This window comes from Melanotaenia boesemani, chromosome 21 (assembly GCF_017639745.1).
Source record: "Melanotaenia boesemani isolate fMelBoe1 chromosome 21, fMelBoe1.pri, whole genome shotgun sequence".
NCBI lineage: Eukaryota > Metazoa > Chordata > Actinopteri > Atheriniformes > Melanotaeniidae > Melanotaenia > Melanotaenia boesemani.
In genome coordinates, this window is record NC_055702.1 from 1,012,781 (window position 1) to 1,033,534 (window position 20,754).

General features: G+C 45.8%; 1 protein-coding gene across 1 annotated transcript; it reads right to left on the reverse strand.

Annotated features, from left to right (window-relative positions):
- Positions 1-2,092: 2,092 nt before the first annotated feature.
- On the reverse strand, positions 2,093-19,732 carry fam13c (family with sequence similarity 13 member C). The gene is made up of 11 exons (XM_041973079.1): positions 19,484-19,732; positions 16,264-16,573; positions 14,973-15,114; positions 14,457-14,538; positions 14,293-14,353; positions 12,998-13,118; positions 12,844-12,927; positions 4,816-4,911; positions 3,451-3,662; positions 3,249-3,350; positions 2,093-2,944 (listed from the first exon to the last, which is right to left on the reverse strand). The coding sequence occupies exons 1-11, from the start codon at positions 19,680-19,682 to the stop codon at positions 2,815-2,817; spliced, it is 1,539 nt and encodes a 512-aa protein (XP_041829013.1). The 5' UTR covers positions 19,683-19,732; the 3' UTR covers positions 2,093-2,814.
- Between the last annotated feature and the right edge of the window lie 1,022 nt (positions 19,733-20,754).

Genomic DNA, 20,754 nt, shown 5'->3' on the forward strand with positions numbered 1-20,754 from the left:
CGCCTCTGGCAGAGTGTGGAATACGTTTCAAAGGTCTGATTCATTTGGGTTGTGCAACATGAATGCAAACTAGGTCCAGAAGAATGCTGCACCTCCCAAGTGAATCAAGTCCCCAACCAGACTGAGTCGAACGGACTATCCTGGTGTGAATGTGGTCTTGGTCCACTTTGGACCCCTTAGTACCAACATGTCCTGGTTTAACCAGCACAGCCTACCTGAGTATTGTTGCTGACCATGTCCATCCCTTTATGACCACAGTGGAGCATCTTCTGATGCTACTTCCAGCAGGAAGTAGCATCAGAGGGAAGGTTTCCACCACCTACTGTCACACCAGGATTAAAAAGGCCCAACCCGGTTATAGAAGGTGGACCTGATGAAGAGGATGACCCGGTACTAGAAGGTGGACCTGATGAAGAGGAAGACCCGGTTCTAGAAGCTGGACCTGATGGTGAGGACGACCTGGTACTATAAGGTGGTCCTGATGGAGAGGATGACCCGGTACTAGAAGGTGGTCCTAATGGAGAGGATGACCCGGTACTAGAAGGTGGACCTGATGAAGAGGAAGACCCGATTCTAGAAGCTGGACCTGATGGTGAGGACGACCTGGTACTATAAGGTGGTTCTGATGGAGAGGATGACCCGGTACTAGAAGGTGGACCTGATGAAGAGGAAGACCCGGCTCTAGAAGCTGGACCTGATGGTGAGGACGACCCGGTACTATAAGGTGGTTCTGATGGAGAGGACGACCTGGTACTAGAAGGTGGACCTGATGGAGAGGATGACCCGGTTCTAGAAGGTGGACCTGATGAAGAGGACGACCCGGTACCATACAGTGGACAGTGGGTGGATGTGGTGATCTTGAAGACGATGCGTCTCTTTCAGGATTCCAATAAAACCAAAATGATAAAACTGTTCATAGCAAAAATATTTATTGTCTGAATAGAAAGGTGAGTGGAACGAGGGTTGCACATCACAGGACAGATGTTTTCATCACAGCAGCATGAAGGAGGTCGACACATAAAAACTGACGTCAACATCCAGTTCAGAGTAGAAATCCACGTCATGTTTCACCAGAGACATCAGGAGCACAAAAACTGAAAATATTCAAGTTACATCATAGAAACCAACACACGCTTTCATGGCTGATGGAGTCTGTTTGGAGGACTGACAGCTGGACTCAGGACGGTCGGGTCTGGAAATCTGCTTCTCACATTAAAGACGGCACACCCTGGTCTGGGTTTTATATTCAGCCCTGTTCCACAACATTCAGACTGCATTATTCACATCCACCCTGACGCTAACGCTAACGCTAACCTGCAGGTCCCATCGCTTTCTGATCAACCTGGAAAACACAACTCTTCTGCAACAACATTTTGCATATCAACTTTAGAGACTTTGGATAAAAGTGAGTTTCCTTCTTAAAGTGCTCTGACATAGTGGCACGTCTACACCCTGAAAGCCGCATTTGTTCCACCAAAATGTCTTAATGAGACTGGAAACTGGTTTAACGGGTTCTGGACTCTGCTCCTCATCAGCTGAGGATCTGTTTTATGATGCCATTATGATGCATCCTCCTGGTCAGGACCCGTTTTATGATGTCATCATGATGCGTTGTATGACTCTGCTCCATGAAGGCACAAATGTTTTGATAAAAAATTCTAAAATGATTGAGTTTCAAACTTTTTCTTTTCTGACAAGTCAAGGCTCAAATGGATTTATATGGCAGCATTTTAAAATATTCTTTTAATAAGAGTTAATTGTGTTTGGACTAATTTATAGCCAATTAAAAAAAATATTTATTTATTTATTTAATGATTTATTTATTTATTTATTTATTCATTAATTAAGCATTTACTTAATTTATTTTCAAGCTTTGTGTATAACACCCAAAAAACTTGGGACACTGTAAAATGTGTATAAATAAAACCAAAATTGACTGATTTACAAATCAGCACTGGGATTCTGTAGTTTGACCTTCAGCCTTGCTCCATGCACACAGAGATTCCTCCTGAGATATTATATTTTACACACACACATATATGTGTTTGTGTGTGTGTATGTATACAGTGTTGCTGCCATCAGATTAACCATCAGCTCATTTTCATCATCTGACATGTTGTTTATCTTCTACTGGGAATAAAAGATGGTTGATGAGATTCTGGTTTTATGTACATTTTACACAACTTCTCAGCTTTTGTGGAAATGTTCTGGAAATAATCTCTATATCTTTTTATTTCATTCACTCATTTAAATCTTGCTCTTATTTTCTTGGATGTTTACCAGTAAAGGTTTGGTTTTCAGCTCTCCTGATGGTCCAGGACTTCAGAGTCGCCCAGTTATCAGAGAACTGAACCAGCTTTGTTGTTTGGAGGGATCATTTCTTTCCTACTCAGCTTCTTATTGCTCAGAGAGGTGGACACTTCAATAACTGGTTTTAAAAATTAAGCTTGATTCTAATGAAGCTTCTTTGTCTTAATGCATCTAAGATTAGGGCCTGCTCTTCCTCCCCATCCTCACCATCAGAATAAAGTGCTCTCTGTTGGACTCCAGACACATCCGGTTCTCATAAAAATGTTAAAATGATGTCAAACATGGAGGAAACGGCACAGTGGAGGAGACAGCTGGACATCAGATGCAGGGTGTTGGCAGGTTTCATTCTTTGCTTCAGTCCAACATGCTGGACCTGGACTTAGGTCTGACAGGTCTGATGGGTTCTGGACTTGTGTCAGACTGGTCGTAGACTTGTTTCAGACCAGTTCCGGACTCAGGTCAGACCGTTCCTGGACTCATGCTGGACTGGTGTCAGGACAGTTTTTAGGCTGATGGGGTTTTGTTGGAGTCCTGTTTGCTGAGCAGGACCTCCAGCAGGCGGAGTTTGGCTTTGAGCTGTTTGTATTCCTGGTATTCCTCCTTCATCGGGGTCCGGTCCTCCTTCTGGCAGATTCTGCTTGGAGATAGATTCAGGATCAGGTCTTCAGACACAGGACAAATGAAACGAGCAAGAACAACATTAACCTGTTAACTCAGGTCCAGGAGCAAGACCACGTCCCCAATCACCTGGTGAGCCTTTCACCTACCTCAACCATCCCTTTTCCCCTGAGATGGCCCCCACCCTGAGAGAGGACCTGTCCAGAGACAGGACTCCCATCCAGAGACAGAACCCCCTCCACTACCTGTAGGATCTGACAGTGGAGACGTGGTCCTTGCTGGTGGACAAGAGTTAATCCCATGATGGTGTGTTTACTGACCGTCCAGTCTGACAATAAAATTCCTCCTCAAACTCCTTCAGAACTTTACGCCGCATCTTCTTTTCAGCTCTTGTCTCCCTCAGACACTGAAGCAGCTGAGACCTGTACCGGTGGGAGGAAAGAAGGGTTATGAGACATGATGGAGACATCCAAGAATGTGGTCCAGCATGATAAGGACCAAGTTGTGGTCCAGGAGAGCCACCTGGAGGCTTCGTGCAGGTTGGCTGTGGTCAGAGCGACCTGCTGATGGACGGCCTTCACCTCATCTATTGGGGATACGAAGGCAGGGTCGCTGTCACGGTCGCTGTCCTCCTCACCGACAGCTGACCGGGTTGTTCTGCAAGGATGAGGGACTGGACGTTCGTCAACCAGAGAGGAGCTCAGAGTCTCTTCATCAGATCCTTCCTCTTCCTCCTAAGAGACAAACTACTTCAATATTTCTGCTCTTTTACATGTAACATCTGTAGTGTTTACAATAAAACTTTACACATTCTACATACTTTAGGTATAAATGTTAATTTTTACGCAGATGATACTCTGATATACTTCTCCACGAAGCCTTCTAAACTTAGACAGACTGAGGTTGTTGTTTTGAACCTGAGAACCCCTATTCTGGACCAGGATCTGTCCTTTGACTCACGTATAAAAACAGATTTCTAGAACCTCCTTCTTCCACCTATGTAATTTTCCCAAAATGAGGAACATCCTGTCTCATTTGTCTGGATTTGTTCCTTTCAGAGTGGACAACTGTAATTCCTCATAATTGTTCTGTTCCAGAAATGTCCTGAAAGTCTCCATTTGATCCAAAATGCTGCAGTTGAGGATTTTCATCAGAGATCATATTTCTTCAGTTTCATCATTTCTTCATTGGCTTCCCAGGATAGAATTTAAAATTCCTTTCCTCACCTAAAAAGCTGTTAGTGACCAAGACCAGCTGGATCTTAAAGATCTGAGTTCCAGATTTTACATCAGAACTTCTCTCTTAGACTGCAGGTTTACTGGTGGTTCCTGGTGGTTCTGAAAGTAGAATGCAAGGCAGAATCTTCAGGTATCGGACCTCTCTCTGTAGAACCGGCTCCCAGTTTGGCTTCGGGAAGCAGACTCCCTCTCTACCTTCAGATCAGACGTCAAACTTTACTTCCTGATAAATCTTAGGTCTGGCCCTCAGGCTAAAAATATTCTTACTTTTAACAATCCACGCTATCATGGCTGTGTTGTGAATTTTGTGCTTGAAGCATTGTTTGTTCACGCCCTCATAAATAAACAAGCTGACAAGCTGCAAAACTCCAGTAACCAGGAGGGGGCAGTGTGGGAACCAGTTAGACTATACAGCAGTAGACATGACGGAAACTTTTGACAGGTTAATCAGGTCTGAAATGACCTCCATCTTTATGATGCATCGTTGCTGCTGCACAGTGACAACATGTTCAACACAACAGCTGGACAGAGATCAGAATTATTCTAGAAGATGATGAGCAAAAGTGACTGCACTGTTCTTCTCTTCAGACAGATGGTTTAAAATTATTCCTAATAATAAGGTTTATTCTGAGAAAAGAGTGTTTCTTACGATGGTGGTGATTGGGGGACTGACACACAGCATATGTTTGATCATCTGGTACCGGTCGTACAGAGGCTTCACCAGGTTCTTCTCCTGTTTCGTTCCCTGACAGACAGAAATAAAACAGGATGTTATAAAGATGGATCAATCTACTCTGCAGCAATGCCCCCTACTGTCCACCAGGAACCAACAGAATCTCAGGTCAAACGTCAGAGTTTAAACTTTTTCACTCTAAATTAATAATTTTAAAATTAATTAAAAATAATTTACTAAAGCAGGAAGCGACTTTACTGCAGTTTCAGTCTTCTAACCCACACTGAGGCTTAAAAAGAAGATTTTTCTTTATTCATGCACTAATTTCCATTTTTTTTCTTCTTTTTTAAATAACTTTATTATTATTATTGTTTTTCTTTTTGTATGTGTTCATGTAAAAATAAATACTAAAAATCCAAAATATCCATATTTTTAACCACTTTTACCACCAATGACCACCAATACCACGAATGGAAGCTTCCAGATCCACCCCGACCATCCAAGAGGGCATGAACGTAAAAGTGTCTGCTGCAGCCTGCAGGTCCATGACCAGGAAATACCGGTATTCATCCAGCCACTGCAGCTCCTTCAGTTTCAGTTAATCCTTAAACCTCCAAACAATTTTTATTACTTTTTGTCCACATGGGTCATTTTAATCTAAACCATCTTCTAGCAGCTGAAGATTTTAATCCCAGTAAAAAACCAGTTTAGAGCAGTTGAAGCTTTTAATCCCAATATAAACTAGTCTGTAGCAGCTGAAGCTTTTATCCATCCATCCAACCATCCATCTTCTGCTGCTTATCCGGAGTCGGGTCGCAGGGCAGCTGCCTAAGCAGGGAAATCCAGACTTCCCTCTCCCCGGCCACATTCACCAGCTCATCCGGAGGGATCCCGAGGCGTTCCCAGGCCAACCGAGAGATGTAGTCCCTCCAGCGTGACCTGGGTCTTCCCCGGGGCCTCTTTCTGGTGGGACGTGCCTGGAACACTTCACCAGGGAGAAGTCCAGGAGGCATCCTAACCAGATGCCCGAGCCACCTCATCTGGCTCCTCTCGATGTGGAGGAGCAGTGGCTCTACTCTGAGCCCCTCCTGGATCATCGAGCTTCTCACCCTATCTCTAAGGGAGAGCCCGGCCACCCTGCGGAGAAAAGTAATTTCGGCCGCTTGTATTTGCGATCTTGTTCTTTCGTTCACTACCCACAGCTCGTGACCATAGGTGAGGGTAGGAACATAGATCGACCAGTAAATCGAGAGCTTTGCCTTTTGGCTCAGCTCCTTCTTCACCACGACAGACCGATGCAGAGTCCACATTACTGCACACGCCGCACCGATCCACCTGTCCATCTCCCGCTCCACTCCACTCCACACAAGACCCCGAGATACGTGAACTCCTCCACTTGGGGCAGGACCCTAATGCAGACCCGGAGAGAGCACTCCATCCTTTTCCGGCTGAGGACCATGGTCTCGGACTTGGAGGTGCTGATTCTCATCAGAGCTGCTTCACACTCGGCTGCGAATCGTTCCAGTGAGAGCTGAAGAGCACGGCCTGATAAAGCCAACAGAACCACATCATCCACAAAGAGCAGAGACCCAATCCTGAGGCCACCGAACCGGATCCCCTCCACACCTCAGCTGCGCCTCAAAATTCTGTCCATAAAGGTTATGAACAGAATCGGTGACAGAGGACAGCCTTGGTGGAATCCAACCCGCACTGGAAATGATTCTGATTTATTGCCAGCGATGCAGACCAAGCTCTGACACCGGTTGTACAGGGACCAGACAGCTCGTACAAGCTGGTCCAGCACTTCATACTCCCGGAGTACCCCCCACAGGAGTCCCCGGGGGACACAGTTGAATGCCTTCTCCATGTCCACAAAGAACATGTAGACTGGTTCAGCGAACTCCCATGTCCTCTCCAAGACCCTGAAGAGGGTGTAGAGTTGGTCCGCTGTTCCATGACCGGGACGAAAACCACACTGCTCCTCCTCAATCCGAGGTTCGACTATCCGACGGACCCTCCTATCCAGCACCTCTGAATAGGCCTTACCAGGGAGGCTGAGGAGTGTGATCCCCCTGTAGTTGGAGCACACCCTCCGGTCCCCCTTTTTGAAGAGGGGGACCACCACCCCAGTCTGCCAGTCCAGGGGAACTGTCCCCGATGTCCACGCGATGCTGCAGAGGCGTGTCAGCCAAGACAGCTCTACAGCATCCAGAGCTTTAAGGAACTCCGGGCAGACCTCATCCACCCCCAGGGCCTTGCCACCAAGGAGATTTTTAACCACCTCAGCGACCTCAACCCCAGAGATAGGAGAGCCAGCACCAGCCATCCCAGACTCTGCTTCCTCATCGGAAGGCGTGTTGGTGGGATTGAGAAGGCCTTCGAAGTATTCTCTCCGCTGCCTCACAACGTCCCGAGTCAAGGTCAGTAGCCCCCCATCCTCACTGTACACAGTGTTGACGGAGCACTGCTTTCCCCTCCTGAGCCGCCGGATGGTGGACCAGAATCTCCTTGAAGTTGTCCTAAAGTCATTCTCCATGGGATCTCCAAACTCCTCCCATGCTCGACCGCCGAAGCTGCGTTACGCTTAGCCTGCCGAGACCCATCAGCTGCCTCTGGAGTCCCACAGGCCGAAAAGGCCTGACAGGACTCCTTCTTCAGCTTGACGGCATCCCTTACTGCTGGTGTCCACCAACGAGTTCGGAGGTTACCGCCATGACAGGCACCAACAACCTTACGGCCACAGCTGCGACTGGCCACCTCGACAATAGAGGCACAGAACACAGCCCACTCGGACTCAATGTCCCCCGCCCCACCTGGGACGTGGTTGAAGCTCTGCCGGAGATGGGAGTTGAAACTCTTTCTGACAGGGGACTCTGTGAGACATTCTCAGCAGACCCTCACAACACGCTTGGGTCTGCCAGGCCTGACTGGCATCCTCCCCCACCATCTGAGCCAACTCACCACCATGTGGTGATCAGTTGACAGCTCCGCCCCTCTCTTCACCCGAGTGTCCAAGACATGTGGCCGCAAGTCCGATGATTCGACTACAAAGTCGATCATCGATCTGCAGCCTAGAGTGTCCTGGTGCCAAGTGCACATGTGGACACTCTTCTGTCTGAACAAGGTGTTCGTTATGGTCAGTCCATGACGAGCACAGAAGACGAACAACAAGACACCTCTCGGATTTAGATCAGGGGGGCCGTTCCTCCCAATCACGCCCCTCCAGATCTTGCTGTCATGCGCCACATGAGCATTGAAGTCCCCCAGCAGAACGAGGGAGTTCCCGGAAGGAGTGCTTTACAACACCCCGTCCAAGGACTCCAAAAATGCTCAGGGAGGAGCTGAAACTTTTAATCCCAGTAAAAACCAGTCTGTAGCAGTTTTTAATCCCAGTATAAACCAGTCTGTAGCAGCTTTTAATCCCAGTATAAACCAGTCTGTAGCAGCTTTTTATCCCAGTATAAACCAGTGTGAAGCAGCTTTTAATCCCAGTATAAACCAGTCTGTAGCAGCTTTTAATCCCAGTATAAACCAATCTGTAGCAGCTTTTAATCCCAGTATAAACCAGTCTGTAGCAGCTTTTAATCCCAGTATAAACCAGTCTGTAGCAGCTTTTTATCCCAGTATAAACCAGTGTGAAGCAGCTTTTAATCCCAGTATAAACCAGTCTGTAGCAGCTTTTAATCCCAGTATAAACCAATCTGTAGCAGCTTTTAATCCCAGTATAAACCAGTCTGTAGCAGCTTTTAATCCCAGTATAAACCAGTCTGTAGCAGCTTTTAATCCCAGTATAAACCAGTCTGTAGCAGCTTTTAATCCCAGTATAAACCAGTCTGTAGCAGCTTTTAATCCCAGTATAAACCAGTCTGTAGCAGCTTTTAATCCCAGTATAAACCAGTCTGTAGCAGCTGTTAATCCCAGTATTAACCAGTCTGTAGCAGCTTTTAATCCCAGTATAAACCAGTCTGTAGCAGCTTTTAATCCCAGTATAAACCAGTCTGTAGCAGCTTTTAATCCCAGTATAAACCAGTCTGTAGCAGCTTTTAATCCCAGTATAAACCAGTCTGTAACAACTTTTAATCCCAGTATAAAGCAGTGTGAAGCAGCTTTTAATCCCAGTATAAACCAGTCTGTAGCAGCTTTTAATCCCAGTATAAACCAGACTGTAACAGCTTTTAATCCCAGTATAAACCAGTCTGTAGCAGCTTTTAATCCCAGTATAAACCAGTCTGTAGCAGCTTTTAATCCCAGTATAAACCAGTGTGTAGCAGCTTTTAATCCCAGTATAAACCAGTCTGTAGCAGCTTTTAATCCCAGTATAAACCAGTCTGTAGCAGTTTTTAATCCCAGTATAAACCAGTCTGTAACAACTTTTAATCCCAGTATAAATCAGTGTGAAGCAGCTTTTAATCCCAGTATAAACCAGTTTGTAGCAGCTTTTAATCCCAGTATAAACCAGTCTGTAGCAGCTTTTAATCCCAGTATAAACCAGACTGTAACAGCTTTTAATCCCAGTATAAACCAGTCTGTAGCAGCTTTTAATCCCAGTATAAACCAGTGTGTAGCAGCTGTTGATCCCAGTATTAACCAGTCTGTAGCAGCTTTTAATCCCAGTATAAACCAGTCTGTAGCAGCTTTTAATCCCAGTATAAACCAGTCTGTAACAGCTTTTAATCCCAGTATAAACCAGTCTGTAGCAGCTTTTAATCCCAGTATAAACCAGTCTGTAGCAGCTTTTAATCCCAGTATAAACCAGTCTGTAGCAGCTTTTAATCCCAGTATTAACCAGTCTGTAGCAGCTTTTAATCCCAGTACAAACCAGTCTGTAGCAGCTTTTTATCCCAGTATAAACCAGTGTGAAGCAGCTTTTAATCCCAGTATAAACCAGTCTGTAGCAGCTGTTAATCCCAGTATAAACCAGTCTGTAGCAGCTTTTAATCCCAGTATAAACCAGTCTGTAGCAGCGTTTAATCCCAGTATAAACCAATCTGTAGCAGCTTTTAATCCCAGTATAAACCAGTCTGTAGCAGCTTTTAATCCGAGTATAAACCAGTCTGTAGCAGCTTTTAATCCCAGTATAAACCAGTCTTTAGCAGCTTTTAATCCCAGTATAAACCAGTCTGTAACAACTTTTAATCCCAGTATAAACCAGTCTGTAGCAGCTTTTAATCCCAGTATAAACCAGTCTGTAACAACTTTTTATCCCAGTATAAACCAGTCTGTAGCAGCTTTTAATCCCAGTATAAACCAGTCTGTAGCAGCTTTTAATCCCAGTATAAACCAGTCTGTAGCAGCTTTTAATCCCAGTATAAACCAGTCTGTAGCAGCTTTTAATCCCAGTATAAACCAGTCTGTAGCAGCTTTTAATCCCAGTATAAACCAGTCTGTAGCAGCTTTTAATCCCAGTATAAACCAGTCTGTAGCAGCTTTTAATCCCAGTATTAACCAGTCTGTAGCAGCTTTTAATCCCAGTATAAATTAGTCTGTAGCAGCTTTTAATCCCAGTATTAACCAGTCTGTAGCAGCTTTTAATCCCAGTATTAACCAGTCTGTAACAACTTTTAATCCCAGTATAAACCAGTCTGTAGCAGCTTTTAATCCCAGTATAAACCAGTCTGTAACAGCTTTTAATCCCAGTATAAACCAGTCTGTAACAGTTTTTAATCCCAGTATAAACCAGTCTGTAACAGCTTTTAATCCCAGTAAAAACCAGTCTGTAGCAGCTTTTAATCCCAGTATAAACCAGTCTGTAACAGCTTTTAATCCCAGTATAAACCAGTCTGTAACAGCTTTTAATCCCAGTATAAACCAGTCTGTAGCAGCTTTTAATCTCAGTATAAACCAGTCTGTAGCAGCTGTTAATCCCAGTATAAACCAGTCTGTAACAGCTTTTTATCCCAGTATAAACCAGTCTGTAGCAGCTTTTAATCCCAGTATAAACCAGTCTGTAGCAGCTTTTAATCCCAGTATAAACCAGTCTGTAACAGCTTTTAATCCCAGTATAAACCAGTCTGTAGCAGCTTTTAATCCCAGTATAAACCAGTCTGTAGCAGCTTTTAATCCCAGTATAAACCAGTCTGTAGCAGCTGTTAATCCCAGTATAAACCAGTCTGTAGGAGCTTTTAATCCCAGTATAAACCAGTCTGTAACAGCTTTTAATCCCAGTATAAACCAGTCTGTAACAGCTTTTAATCCCAGTATAAACCAGTCTGTAGCAGCTTTTAATCCCAGTATAAACCAGTCTGTAACAGCTTTTAATCCCAGTATAAACCAGTCTGTAACAGCTTTTAATCCCAGTATAAACCAGTCTGTAGCAGCTTTTAATCCCAGTATAAACCAGTCTGTAGCAGCTGTTAATCCCAGTATAAACCAGTCTGTAACAGCTTTTTATCCCAGTATAAACCAGTCTGTAGCAGCTTTTAATCCCAGTATAAACCAGTCTGTAGCAGCTTTTAATCCCAGTATAAACCAGTCTGTAACAGCTTTTAATCCCAGTATAAACCAGTGTGTAGCTGCTTTTAATCCCAGTATAAACCAGTGTGTAGCAGCTTTTAATCCCAGTATAAACCAGTGTGTAGCTGCTTTTAATCCCAGTATAAACCAGTGTGTAGCAGCTTTTAATCCCAGTATAAACCAGTGTGTAGCTGCTTTTAATCCCAGTATAAACCAGTGTGTAGCAGCTTTTAATCCCAGTATAAACCAGTGTGTAACAGCTTTTAATCCCAGTATAAACCAGTGTGTAGCTGCTTTTAATCCCAGTATAAACCAGTGTGTAGCAGCTTTTAATCCCAGTATAAACCAGTCTGTAACAGCTTTTAATCCCAGTATAAACCAGTGTGTAGCTGCTTTTAATCCCAGTATAAACCAGTGTGTAGCTGCTTTTAATCCCAGTATAAACCAGTGTGTAGCTGCTTTTAATCCCAGTATAAACCAGTGTGTAACAGCTTTTAATCCCAGTATAAACCAGTGTGTAGCTGCTTTTAATCCCAGTATAAACCAGTGTGTAGCTGCTTTTAATCCCAGTATAAACCAGTATGTAGCAGCTGTCAGACTGGGAGGTAAAATGATGTAAAATGAATGTATGAATAGATGTAGCAGCATAAAGGTCGACCAGAAGAAGAAAGCAGAATTTATTACTAACAGAACTTTGTAGAAATAACACACAGACCAACAGTGACCAAACCTTTTCTCATCTCATCGTTCTCTCAAGTCTTGGCTTTCAGGAGAAAAAATATTGTTATTGAAACAAACACACAACAGAAACTATTTCCATGTTTCCACTTTTTCCTCATTTCCAGTTATTCCTGCTACTATTTACCTGCTATCCTCACTAAACCAACTCCAGCTCAGCTGCTTTGTGGCGCCACCGTGCATCAGAAACGTCTTCTTGGCTTTATTCCAGCCATAGAGGAGCATTATTTTTCTTCTTCTCACACACACATAGAACTTTCTGCTCACTGGTTGATCTTTGGCTGCTCCTGATTGGACGTTACCGTCAATCTAAGCTCTCTGATTGGTGGAAAGTCTGACAGGAAGTGGCTTCATCATCATGTCCAGGTCTAAATAGAGGTCTCTTAGCAACATAGTAGTGATGGTGATGTTTTTATGGTGAAATGTGATAAATAATGCTGTTATCATGGATCATTGTGGATTTACCAGATAGAGTCTCTGAATAAAACTACATTTAGTGGCTGGATTGTAAACCTCCTAGACGGGATAGAAATGCTGGAAAACATCCATAGATCAGCTAAAAGGTAAAATATCCATCACATTTACCCCACAGAGATACACACCACCGCTCCTGGTGGTGGAGGAGATAGACCTCAGGGAGACCTGATGGAGGTCTAAGGGTTAATAAATTCGGGTTCCTCTATCGGGTCTCTGTTGGTTGCATCCTCCTCATCACCTCTCACCCACATCTCACCAAAGGCATATTTTTCAAGTAACTTGCTGATGTTTTCCCTGAAAGTCAGGATATGAGTGGAGGAGTGGGCGGGGACTCACCGGTCGACCGTGCAGACTCTCGAAGTAGAGCAGACATTTCTGCAGAGTGATCTTCTCCAGCACCATCTGAGCCTGGGTCATCTCCTGCAGACCAACATCAGACCATCAGAGGAGGAGACACAGCCGAGGAGTAGAACCAGGACCCAACACCCACCTTCATATTGTCGGGCAGACCCAGGGTCTGTCTCTTCTCCCTCAGACGTCTGAACAGAGATTCCACCGTTTCCTCCAGACTGGGTTTGTGCTCCGACGCCCCCTGCTGGCTGGAACCCGACCTGCAGACAGCATGAGGCAATCAGAAGAACATCCAGTTTTCAGACATGACTGTGTGTTCATGATGTGGGGCTAGGACTGGGTGATACATCCATTACACTCCACCTGTCCCGAGTTGATCAGTATGCGATTCATCAAACATCTACATCGCACACATCAGGAACAAATTCTCCCGGCAGTCTTTTAAGCTCTTTATATAGAAATTTCAGGTAGTGATGAAGACGGTGATGAAGGTCTGAGCTACAGAATCAGTAGCTCCATTACGAGGGCAGAATTAAAATCAATCTGATCAGATTCCAGCTGCCATGTTTACTTTTTATTTTTTTTTTATTTACCCTGTCCTGTCCAGCACGGCCAACACCCTACATGTCTGTGAGAGAGCGGGGAGGGGAGAGGACCAGAGGGAAGCAAACTTTCCTCCAGAAGGTGAGCTGTTGGTGGCAGTAGGTGCCCCCGTTCCCAGGGAGACCCCCCAGAGCAGGACAGGCCAGGAGCAGCCATCCACCATGACCAGGGCATGTTTGCAAAAGTAAACTGATCAGTTGTGTGTTGACATGTTGGGAAGATCTTTTGTACATGTGCAGTGTGGACTACGATAAGATATGATGTGATACCGTGCAAGAGACAAGACAAACGTCACCATCAGACTGTCTTTTACTGGCTGGAGAGATCAGAGTCCCGGTCAGATGAAGATGTTGCTGGTTTACCCGTCGACAGGGCAGAAACTCAGTAAAAGCTCCTTAGAGCATCTTTAACGTTAGTTGTCACTGGCATAAGAGTGAAAGCTGAGACGTGGTTGAGGATGATCTGACTAAGAAAAGGAGACTGAGCACCGAGCCCTGAGGAGCACCGTGGTTATCTGCAGCCAGGGAGGAGGACGAGGAACCGTCAACAGTAACAAAGACAGGACGAAGAGGAGGATGGAGTCAAAGGCTGCAGAAAGATCCAAGAGGATACGGACCAGAGTCAGCAGCAACAAGGAGATTGTCAGTTATTTTCATGAGGGTGGTCCCAGTGGCCTGATTGGATGGTCGATGGTTGTGTGTGTGGTGGGTCGGAGGTTGGCGGGTAATTATTGAGGTCATCAGGATCCAGACCCGATTTCCTAAGGGTGGGAGCCACTGAAGAAGGTGAACCAGTGTTAAAACCTAAATAAACTGGAAGCGGTAAACGTACCTGTGGACGTCGGTGGTCTCCTGCTCCTTGGACTCGAACACCGACTGCCTCAGTCTGAGTTCTACACAGGACACAACAGCAGGTGTTTTTATGATAAAATGTCAACAGCCTGTTGAGAAGATCGATGGGAAAAGCTGAATCTGCAGCAGGTTTCATGCTTGTACCTTTCAGCTGCTTGCGAGCCTTCGCCAGTTCACTCATGACCCTGACCATCTCTGGGTTGGAGTATTTGTCGTTGTGGGACGGCTGAGACAACAGAAACAGACTGATATGACTTAAACTCAGCTTTCAGTTTGTCTGTGAACACAACAAACGTCTTGTCTGACTCAGACAAGAAGACAGAAAGAAATTGACAAGAAACAGCAGATTTCCACAGAAATGGTTGAAGGTTAAACATGTCAGTTTATTTTACTGGTTAAACAAACCACCAGAGTTCATGTCAGCATCAGATATCAGAGTTTAAACCATTTAAAACCAGTTCAGAAGAATTTCTTTTGGGAGTCTTCCCTGTTTGCTCATGAATGTGGTACCTGCAGTCCATCCGGTGGCCAGCAGAGGGCAGCGTGTGAGAGAAAGACTCCCCTCTCATTCAGTTTGTAAAATCTTAAATTCATTCTGTGAATGATTCCCACCTTCACACGAGCTGATAAAGACATGTAACAGATCAGGTGTTGACTCACCTTGTAGTTCATCTCCAGTTCAAACTGCTCCTCAAACCTGCGAACCCTCTTCTTCAAGGTCTGGATGTGTCTGGTGAGGAAGGGGATGGAGGGAGGAAACCCGTCCTCTGAGCCTTCAGTCCTGTCCCCCCGACCCCGACACCTGGACACAAACAGATAAAATTCAGATGGAAGCAGGTGGTGGAAACCTTCCTCAGAGGTTTTCTCCATATCGACATGACAGCATCACACAGTTGCTGCAGGTTTGTCGGCTGCATCCATGATGAGAATCTCCCGTTCCACCACATCCCAAAGCTGCTCTACTGGACTGAGATCTGGTGGCTGTGGAGGCCGTTGGAGTCCAGTGAACTCATGGTCATGTTCTAGAAAGCAGGTGGAGATGATCTGAGCTTTGTGACATGGTGCATTATCCTGCTGGAAGTAGCATCAGAAGATGCTCCACTGTGGTCATAAAGGGATGGACATGGTCAGCAACAATACTCAGGTAGGCTGTGCTGGTTAAACCAGGACACGCTATTTTTTACAGTGTTATATATGTTGACGTTATTTACACCGAGCCAGCCGGCTCATCTTTCCATCTGTCATCTCCACATCCTGCCGTCATAACGGAGAAATGACTGAAAAATGAGAAGATGTAGAAAGAGACGGGAAGTCGATGCTGAGAGACGGTTGTAGGTTTTCATCGGTAAACAGCGAGCTCATCGTTCAGGAAGCAGCATGTCTGGACCCTCTGCTTCTGGCCGGTTCTCCGAGAAAAGATGATGATGGTGATGATGAAGGATAGATTACATAAGATACATTAATGCAGCAGGCACATGGAGGTCAAACTGAAACCTCTTCAGGATAACCAGATTTCATCCACAAGGCTGAGATTCTCTGCATAGACCATGTGACGGCACGTCTGTAAGCACCAAGAACAGGTTTCATTATAAGAAAGCAGAAGTAAGAAACCCTTCATCCAGTCCCAGATGCCTGGTCATGAACCCCACCCGGATCAACAGAAAAGGATGCCGCAGGAGGATGTGATGATGTGATCCAACGATACGATGGCGCTTAGCAGGACCTGCTGGAGAAACTTGTAGAAGAGATGGTTTGTGGGTGGTTGTCATGACACTGGAAGCTCTGTCTCTGAGGTAGAAAATCTGTTTCCTGTCAGCAGCTGAAGAGCAAACAGCTTTTCAGGCTTCTATCTGAGGGGGGTTTCTGTTGGAGAAGCGTCCTTTCCATAAACCCAGACAGTGTAAACAAACTCAGAGTAGAAAACAGTAAACAAGTAAACAATGATGCTCACAGGATGTACTGCTGGCTGCAGGGTGGGGACGGCGCCGAATCCGGGTCAGAGTTGAACCTCAGGCTGGGACTGGAGCAGCGTGGAGAGGGCAGGGGGCTGGGAAGTCCTGCCAGCAGCTGGAGGAGAGCTCCACCTCCTCCTGATCCATCTCCTCCCCCCTCCTCGCCTCCTGGACTGCTCCACTGTGGGGAGTGATGAGGGCTGGGGGGCAGCACTTCATCAGGGGATGGAGGCCGCTGACCCGGGTGGATGGGGGTTAACGGCTGATGTCGAGGGGATTGTGGAGGTCTGGTCAGGACGGTCAACAGCTCTGCACAAACACAGGTTTACATGTAGAAAACAAGTTGTTTACATCACAGCACATTTATAAGAAGAAAACAGATTAATAAACATGATTCAGATGTTTAACCCAACTGTCAGTTATCACCCGATCATACTCTGCATGACTCCGACCAGCCAGACAGGAAGCAGCAGAGCAGCTTGTTATCAGTGGACAGGTGAAAAGCTGCATCTCTGATGGGATGGGGCTGCATTAGTGCCTATGGCGTGGGCAGCTTCCACATCTGTAAAGCTCCATCAATGCTGAAAAGTACATGGAGGTTTTAGAGCAACATCTGCTCCCATCCAGACAACGTCTCTTTCAGGGAAGGCCTTGCAGATTTCAGCAAGACGATGCTGAACCACATCCTGCATCCATCACAGCAGCATGGCTTCACAGGAGAAGAGTCCGGCTGCTGAACTGGCCTGCCTGCAGTCCAGACCTTTCACCAGTACACAACATCTGGAGCATCATGGAAGCAGAAATCCAGCAACCAAGGTCCAGGACTGTAGAGCAGCTAGAATCCTGCATCAGACCAGAATGGGACGACATTCCTCTCCTAAAACTCCAGCAACTGGTCTCCTCACTTCCCAGACGTTTCCAGACATGTTAGAGGAAGAAGATGCTACACCATGCTGAACACCACCCTGGAACTACTTTTTACACCGTGCTGAACATCACCCTGGAACTACTTTTTACACCATGATGAACATCACCCTGGAACTACTTTTTACACCATGATGAACATCACCCTGGAACTACTTTTTACACCATGCTGAACACCACCCTGGAACTACTTTTTACACCATGCTGAACACCACCCTGGAACTACTTTTTACACCATGCTGAACACCACCCTGGAACTACTTTTTACACCATGATGAACATCACCCTGGAACTACTTTTTACACCATGCCGAACATCACCCTGGAACTACTTTTTACACCGTGCCGAACACCACCCTGGAACTACTTTTTACACCGTGCCGAACACCACCCTGGAACTACTTTTTACACCGTGCCGAACACCACCCTGGAACTACTTTTTACACCGTGCTGAACACCACCCTGGAACTACTTTTTACACCGTGCTGAACACCACCCTGGAACTAGTTTTTACACCTTGCTGAACATCACCCTGGAACTACTTTTTACACCCTGGAACTACTTTTTACACCGTGCTGAACATCACCCTGGAACTACTTTTTACACCGTGCTGAACACCACCCTGGAACTACTTTTTACACCGTGCTGAACACCACCCTGGAACTAGTTTTTACACCTTGCTGAACATCACCCTGGAACTACTTTTTACACCGTGCCGAACACCACCCTGGAACTACTTTTTACACCGTGCTGAACACCACCCTGGAACTACTTTTTACACCGTGCTGAACACCACCCTGGAACTAGTTTTTACACCTTGCTGAACATCACCCTGGAACTACTTTTTACACCCTGGAACTACTTTTTACACCGTGCTGAACATCACCCTGGAACTACTTTTTGCACCGTGCTGAACATCACCCTGGAACTACTTTTTACACCGTGCCGAACACCACCCTGGAACTACTTTTTACAGATGTGTTGCTGCATCAGATTCCCTATCACCTCATATTTTCCATCACATGGTGAATTTTCTCCGTTTCATGCAGCTGACATGTTTTTTATGTTCTACGGGGGATAAAAGATGGATGATGAGGTTGCTTTTATTTACATTTGATTAAGAGAACCAACTTTTTTTGTCGATCAGATCCATTTATAACATTTAAACATCAGAGATAAATCAGTTCAGAGCTGTTATCAATGAAAAATAAACCTTTACATGAACAAAGGCAAAATTCAAAGGATGACTTGATTGACTGATCGATTTCCATCAATAATCAGGTTTGATACATGTAGATTTTAGTGAAAGAAGGAGGAAATGTTGAAGGATGAAGGACAACGCTGCTGCAGAGTGTTTTCCTTCAGTGTGCTGAGCTATAAATAACTCCATGCTAGGGGGAAGGAGGCAGCGTGCCAACACACACTCGCATGCACGGCATGCACGGCGGCATTGATGAGAATCTGAGCAGAAATATACATATATATACATATATATATATATATATATATGTATATATATATTATATATAGTAAAAGTATAAATATTTATCTGATATGTTTTTACAGCAGGTTTTTGTAAAGAACATTTTTGTCCTTTAAGGACCTGAAAGGGTTGGAAATTTGTCCCTCATGTCCCGATGAACTTAAAGAAAAAAAGACCAGAGAAACTTTCTCAGCAAACATCATCCTACATGGAAAAGTTCCTGATGACCTCAGTGTGGACAGGTGACATACAGGTGTGGAGAGGGACAGACAGGTGGGGACAGAGACAGACAGGTGTGGAAAAGGACAGACGCGTGGGGACAGGGACAGAAAGAGACAGACAGGTGTGGACAGAGACATACAGGTGTGGAGAGGGACAGACAGGTGTGGACAGGGACAGACAGGTGGGGACAGAGACAGACAGGTGGGGACAGGGACAGACAGGTGGGGACAGGGACATACAGGTGTGGACAGGGACAGACAGGTGGGGACAGAGACAGACAGGTGTGGAAAAGGACAGACGCGTGGGGACAGGGACAGAAAGAGACAGACAGGTGTGGACAGAGACATACAGGTGTGGAGAGGGACAGACAGGTGTGGACAGGGACAGACAGGTGGGGACAGAGACAGACAGGTGGGGACAGGGACAGACAGGTGGGGACAGGGACATACAGGTGTGGACAGGGACAGACAGGTGGGGACAGAGACAGACAGGTGTGGACAGGGACAGACAGGTGGGGACAGGGACATACAGGTGTGGACAAGGACAGACAGGTGGGGACAGAGACAGACAGGTGTGGACAGACAGGTGTACCTGGTGGGTTGTTCTCGTTGGGGACGTGGTGGCAGACTGCTACCGTCTTCACCTCCCTTCCACCAGCCTCCGTCTGGATGCGGGGGCTCTTCTGCTCTTTGCTGCCCAGGGCAGGAGGGCTCTCCTCTGGGGACGGCCCCCCGTCCACCTCCAGCGCCTGGAGCTTCAGCAGCGAACTCTGCAAACAGAAGCAGAACATGCCAGATCCAGAGATGAAGCAGGTCCAGAGATGAAGCAGGTCCAGAGATGAACCAGATCCAGAGATGAAGCAGATCCAGAGATGAACCAGATCCAGAGATGAACCAGTTTCAGAGATGAACCAGAGCCAGAGAGGAAGCAGGTCCCAGAAGGAGCGTTGGTGGTAGATGTGGAGCCGGTGGTCAGGTGCGGCTATCAGGGATTCCAGGTATTAGCTAGGTCCATGTATGTCAGGCTGTTTTTCAGAAACTAGTCATCTCCTCTCTAAATCTAAGGATAAACTGGTCAGCTTCTCATCCATGAATTAGTCTAAGACAAGCTTCCTCAGCCTGCGGCTCCAGAGATTAGTCATGTATGCTTCCTGTGGTCTGAGCTCCAGCTGTTAGCCTGTACCAGAAGGAGAAAATCAGCTGATTTCTTCTTCCTCCGTCGCTGTATGTCCAGGAATTATCCAACTTCATTCCAGACAGTGTGGCTGGAAATGATTTGAGCTCTAACCCTCTGGTATGACGATGATGATGATGATGCTGCGATGGTCTCCTCCCTCACTCCCTCCCTCTCTCATTGTGTCTGCTCCTCTCTCGTCCCCCTCCCTTTCTGAAAGGATTACTCATCCTCAGTCTTGTGAGGAAGAGGAGGGGAGGAGGATGAGGAAGGCAGCTAAGCTTCTCCTTCATCGTGAGGTTTTTCCCGCAGAGTGGGAGGACCGTCCTGCTGACGTCACAGAGTGTTTAAAATTCTCATTCATAAAAACACAGGGGGAGGAGGAAGAGGAGAAGGAGGAGGAAGAGCAGGAGGAGGAGGAGAAGGAGGAGAATGAGCTTCTCCTCAAGCATGTTTACAACCACTGAAAACGCTTAATTGTAAAATGGTTTCAGTTTTCTATGAAGTGTTTTCAAGACATGTTTCATAAAAAAGCTTTTTGGGATAAGACTTGTTATCTACGGAGCTGTAGTTCATTATAATTGTATAATGTTAAAATATGTTTATAAAGTGTTAAACTAATCGTTGTTGTGTCTGATGTGAAGAAAGTCCCGTGATGAGCTGAAGGGTCTTGGGAGAGGCTGGAGATG

Bases quoted from the DNA above. Each gene is read 5' to 3' on its own strand.
- fam13c (XM_041973079.1), bottom strand. From the start codon at position 19,682: ATGTTCTGCTTCTGTTTGCAGAGTTCGCTGCTGAAGCTCCAGGCGCTG. The intron at 15,115-16,263 runs GTGAGCATCATT...GTTTGTGTCCAG, and splicing joins TGCAGCCAGCAGTACATCCT to GTGTCGGGGTCGGGGGGACA. The intron at 14,354-14,456 runs GTACAAGCATGA...TGTCCTGTGTAG, and splicing joins GGCTCGCAAGCAGCTGAAAG to AACTCAGACTGAGGCAGTCG.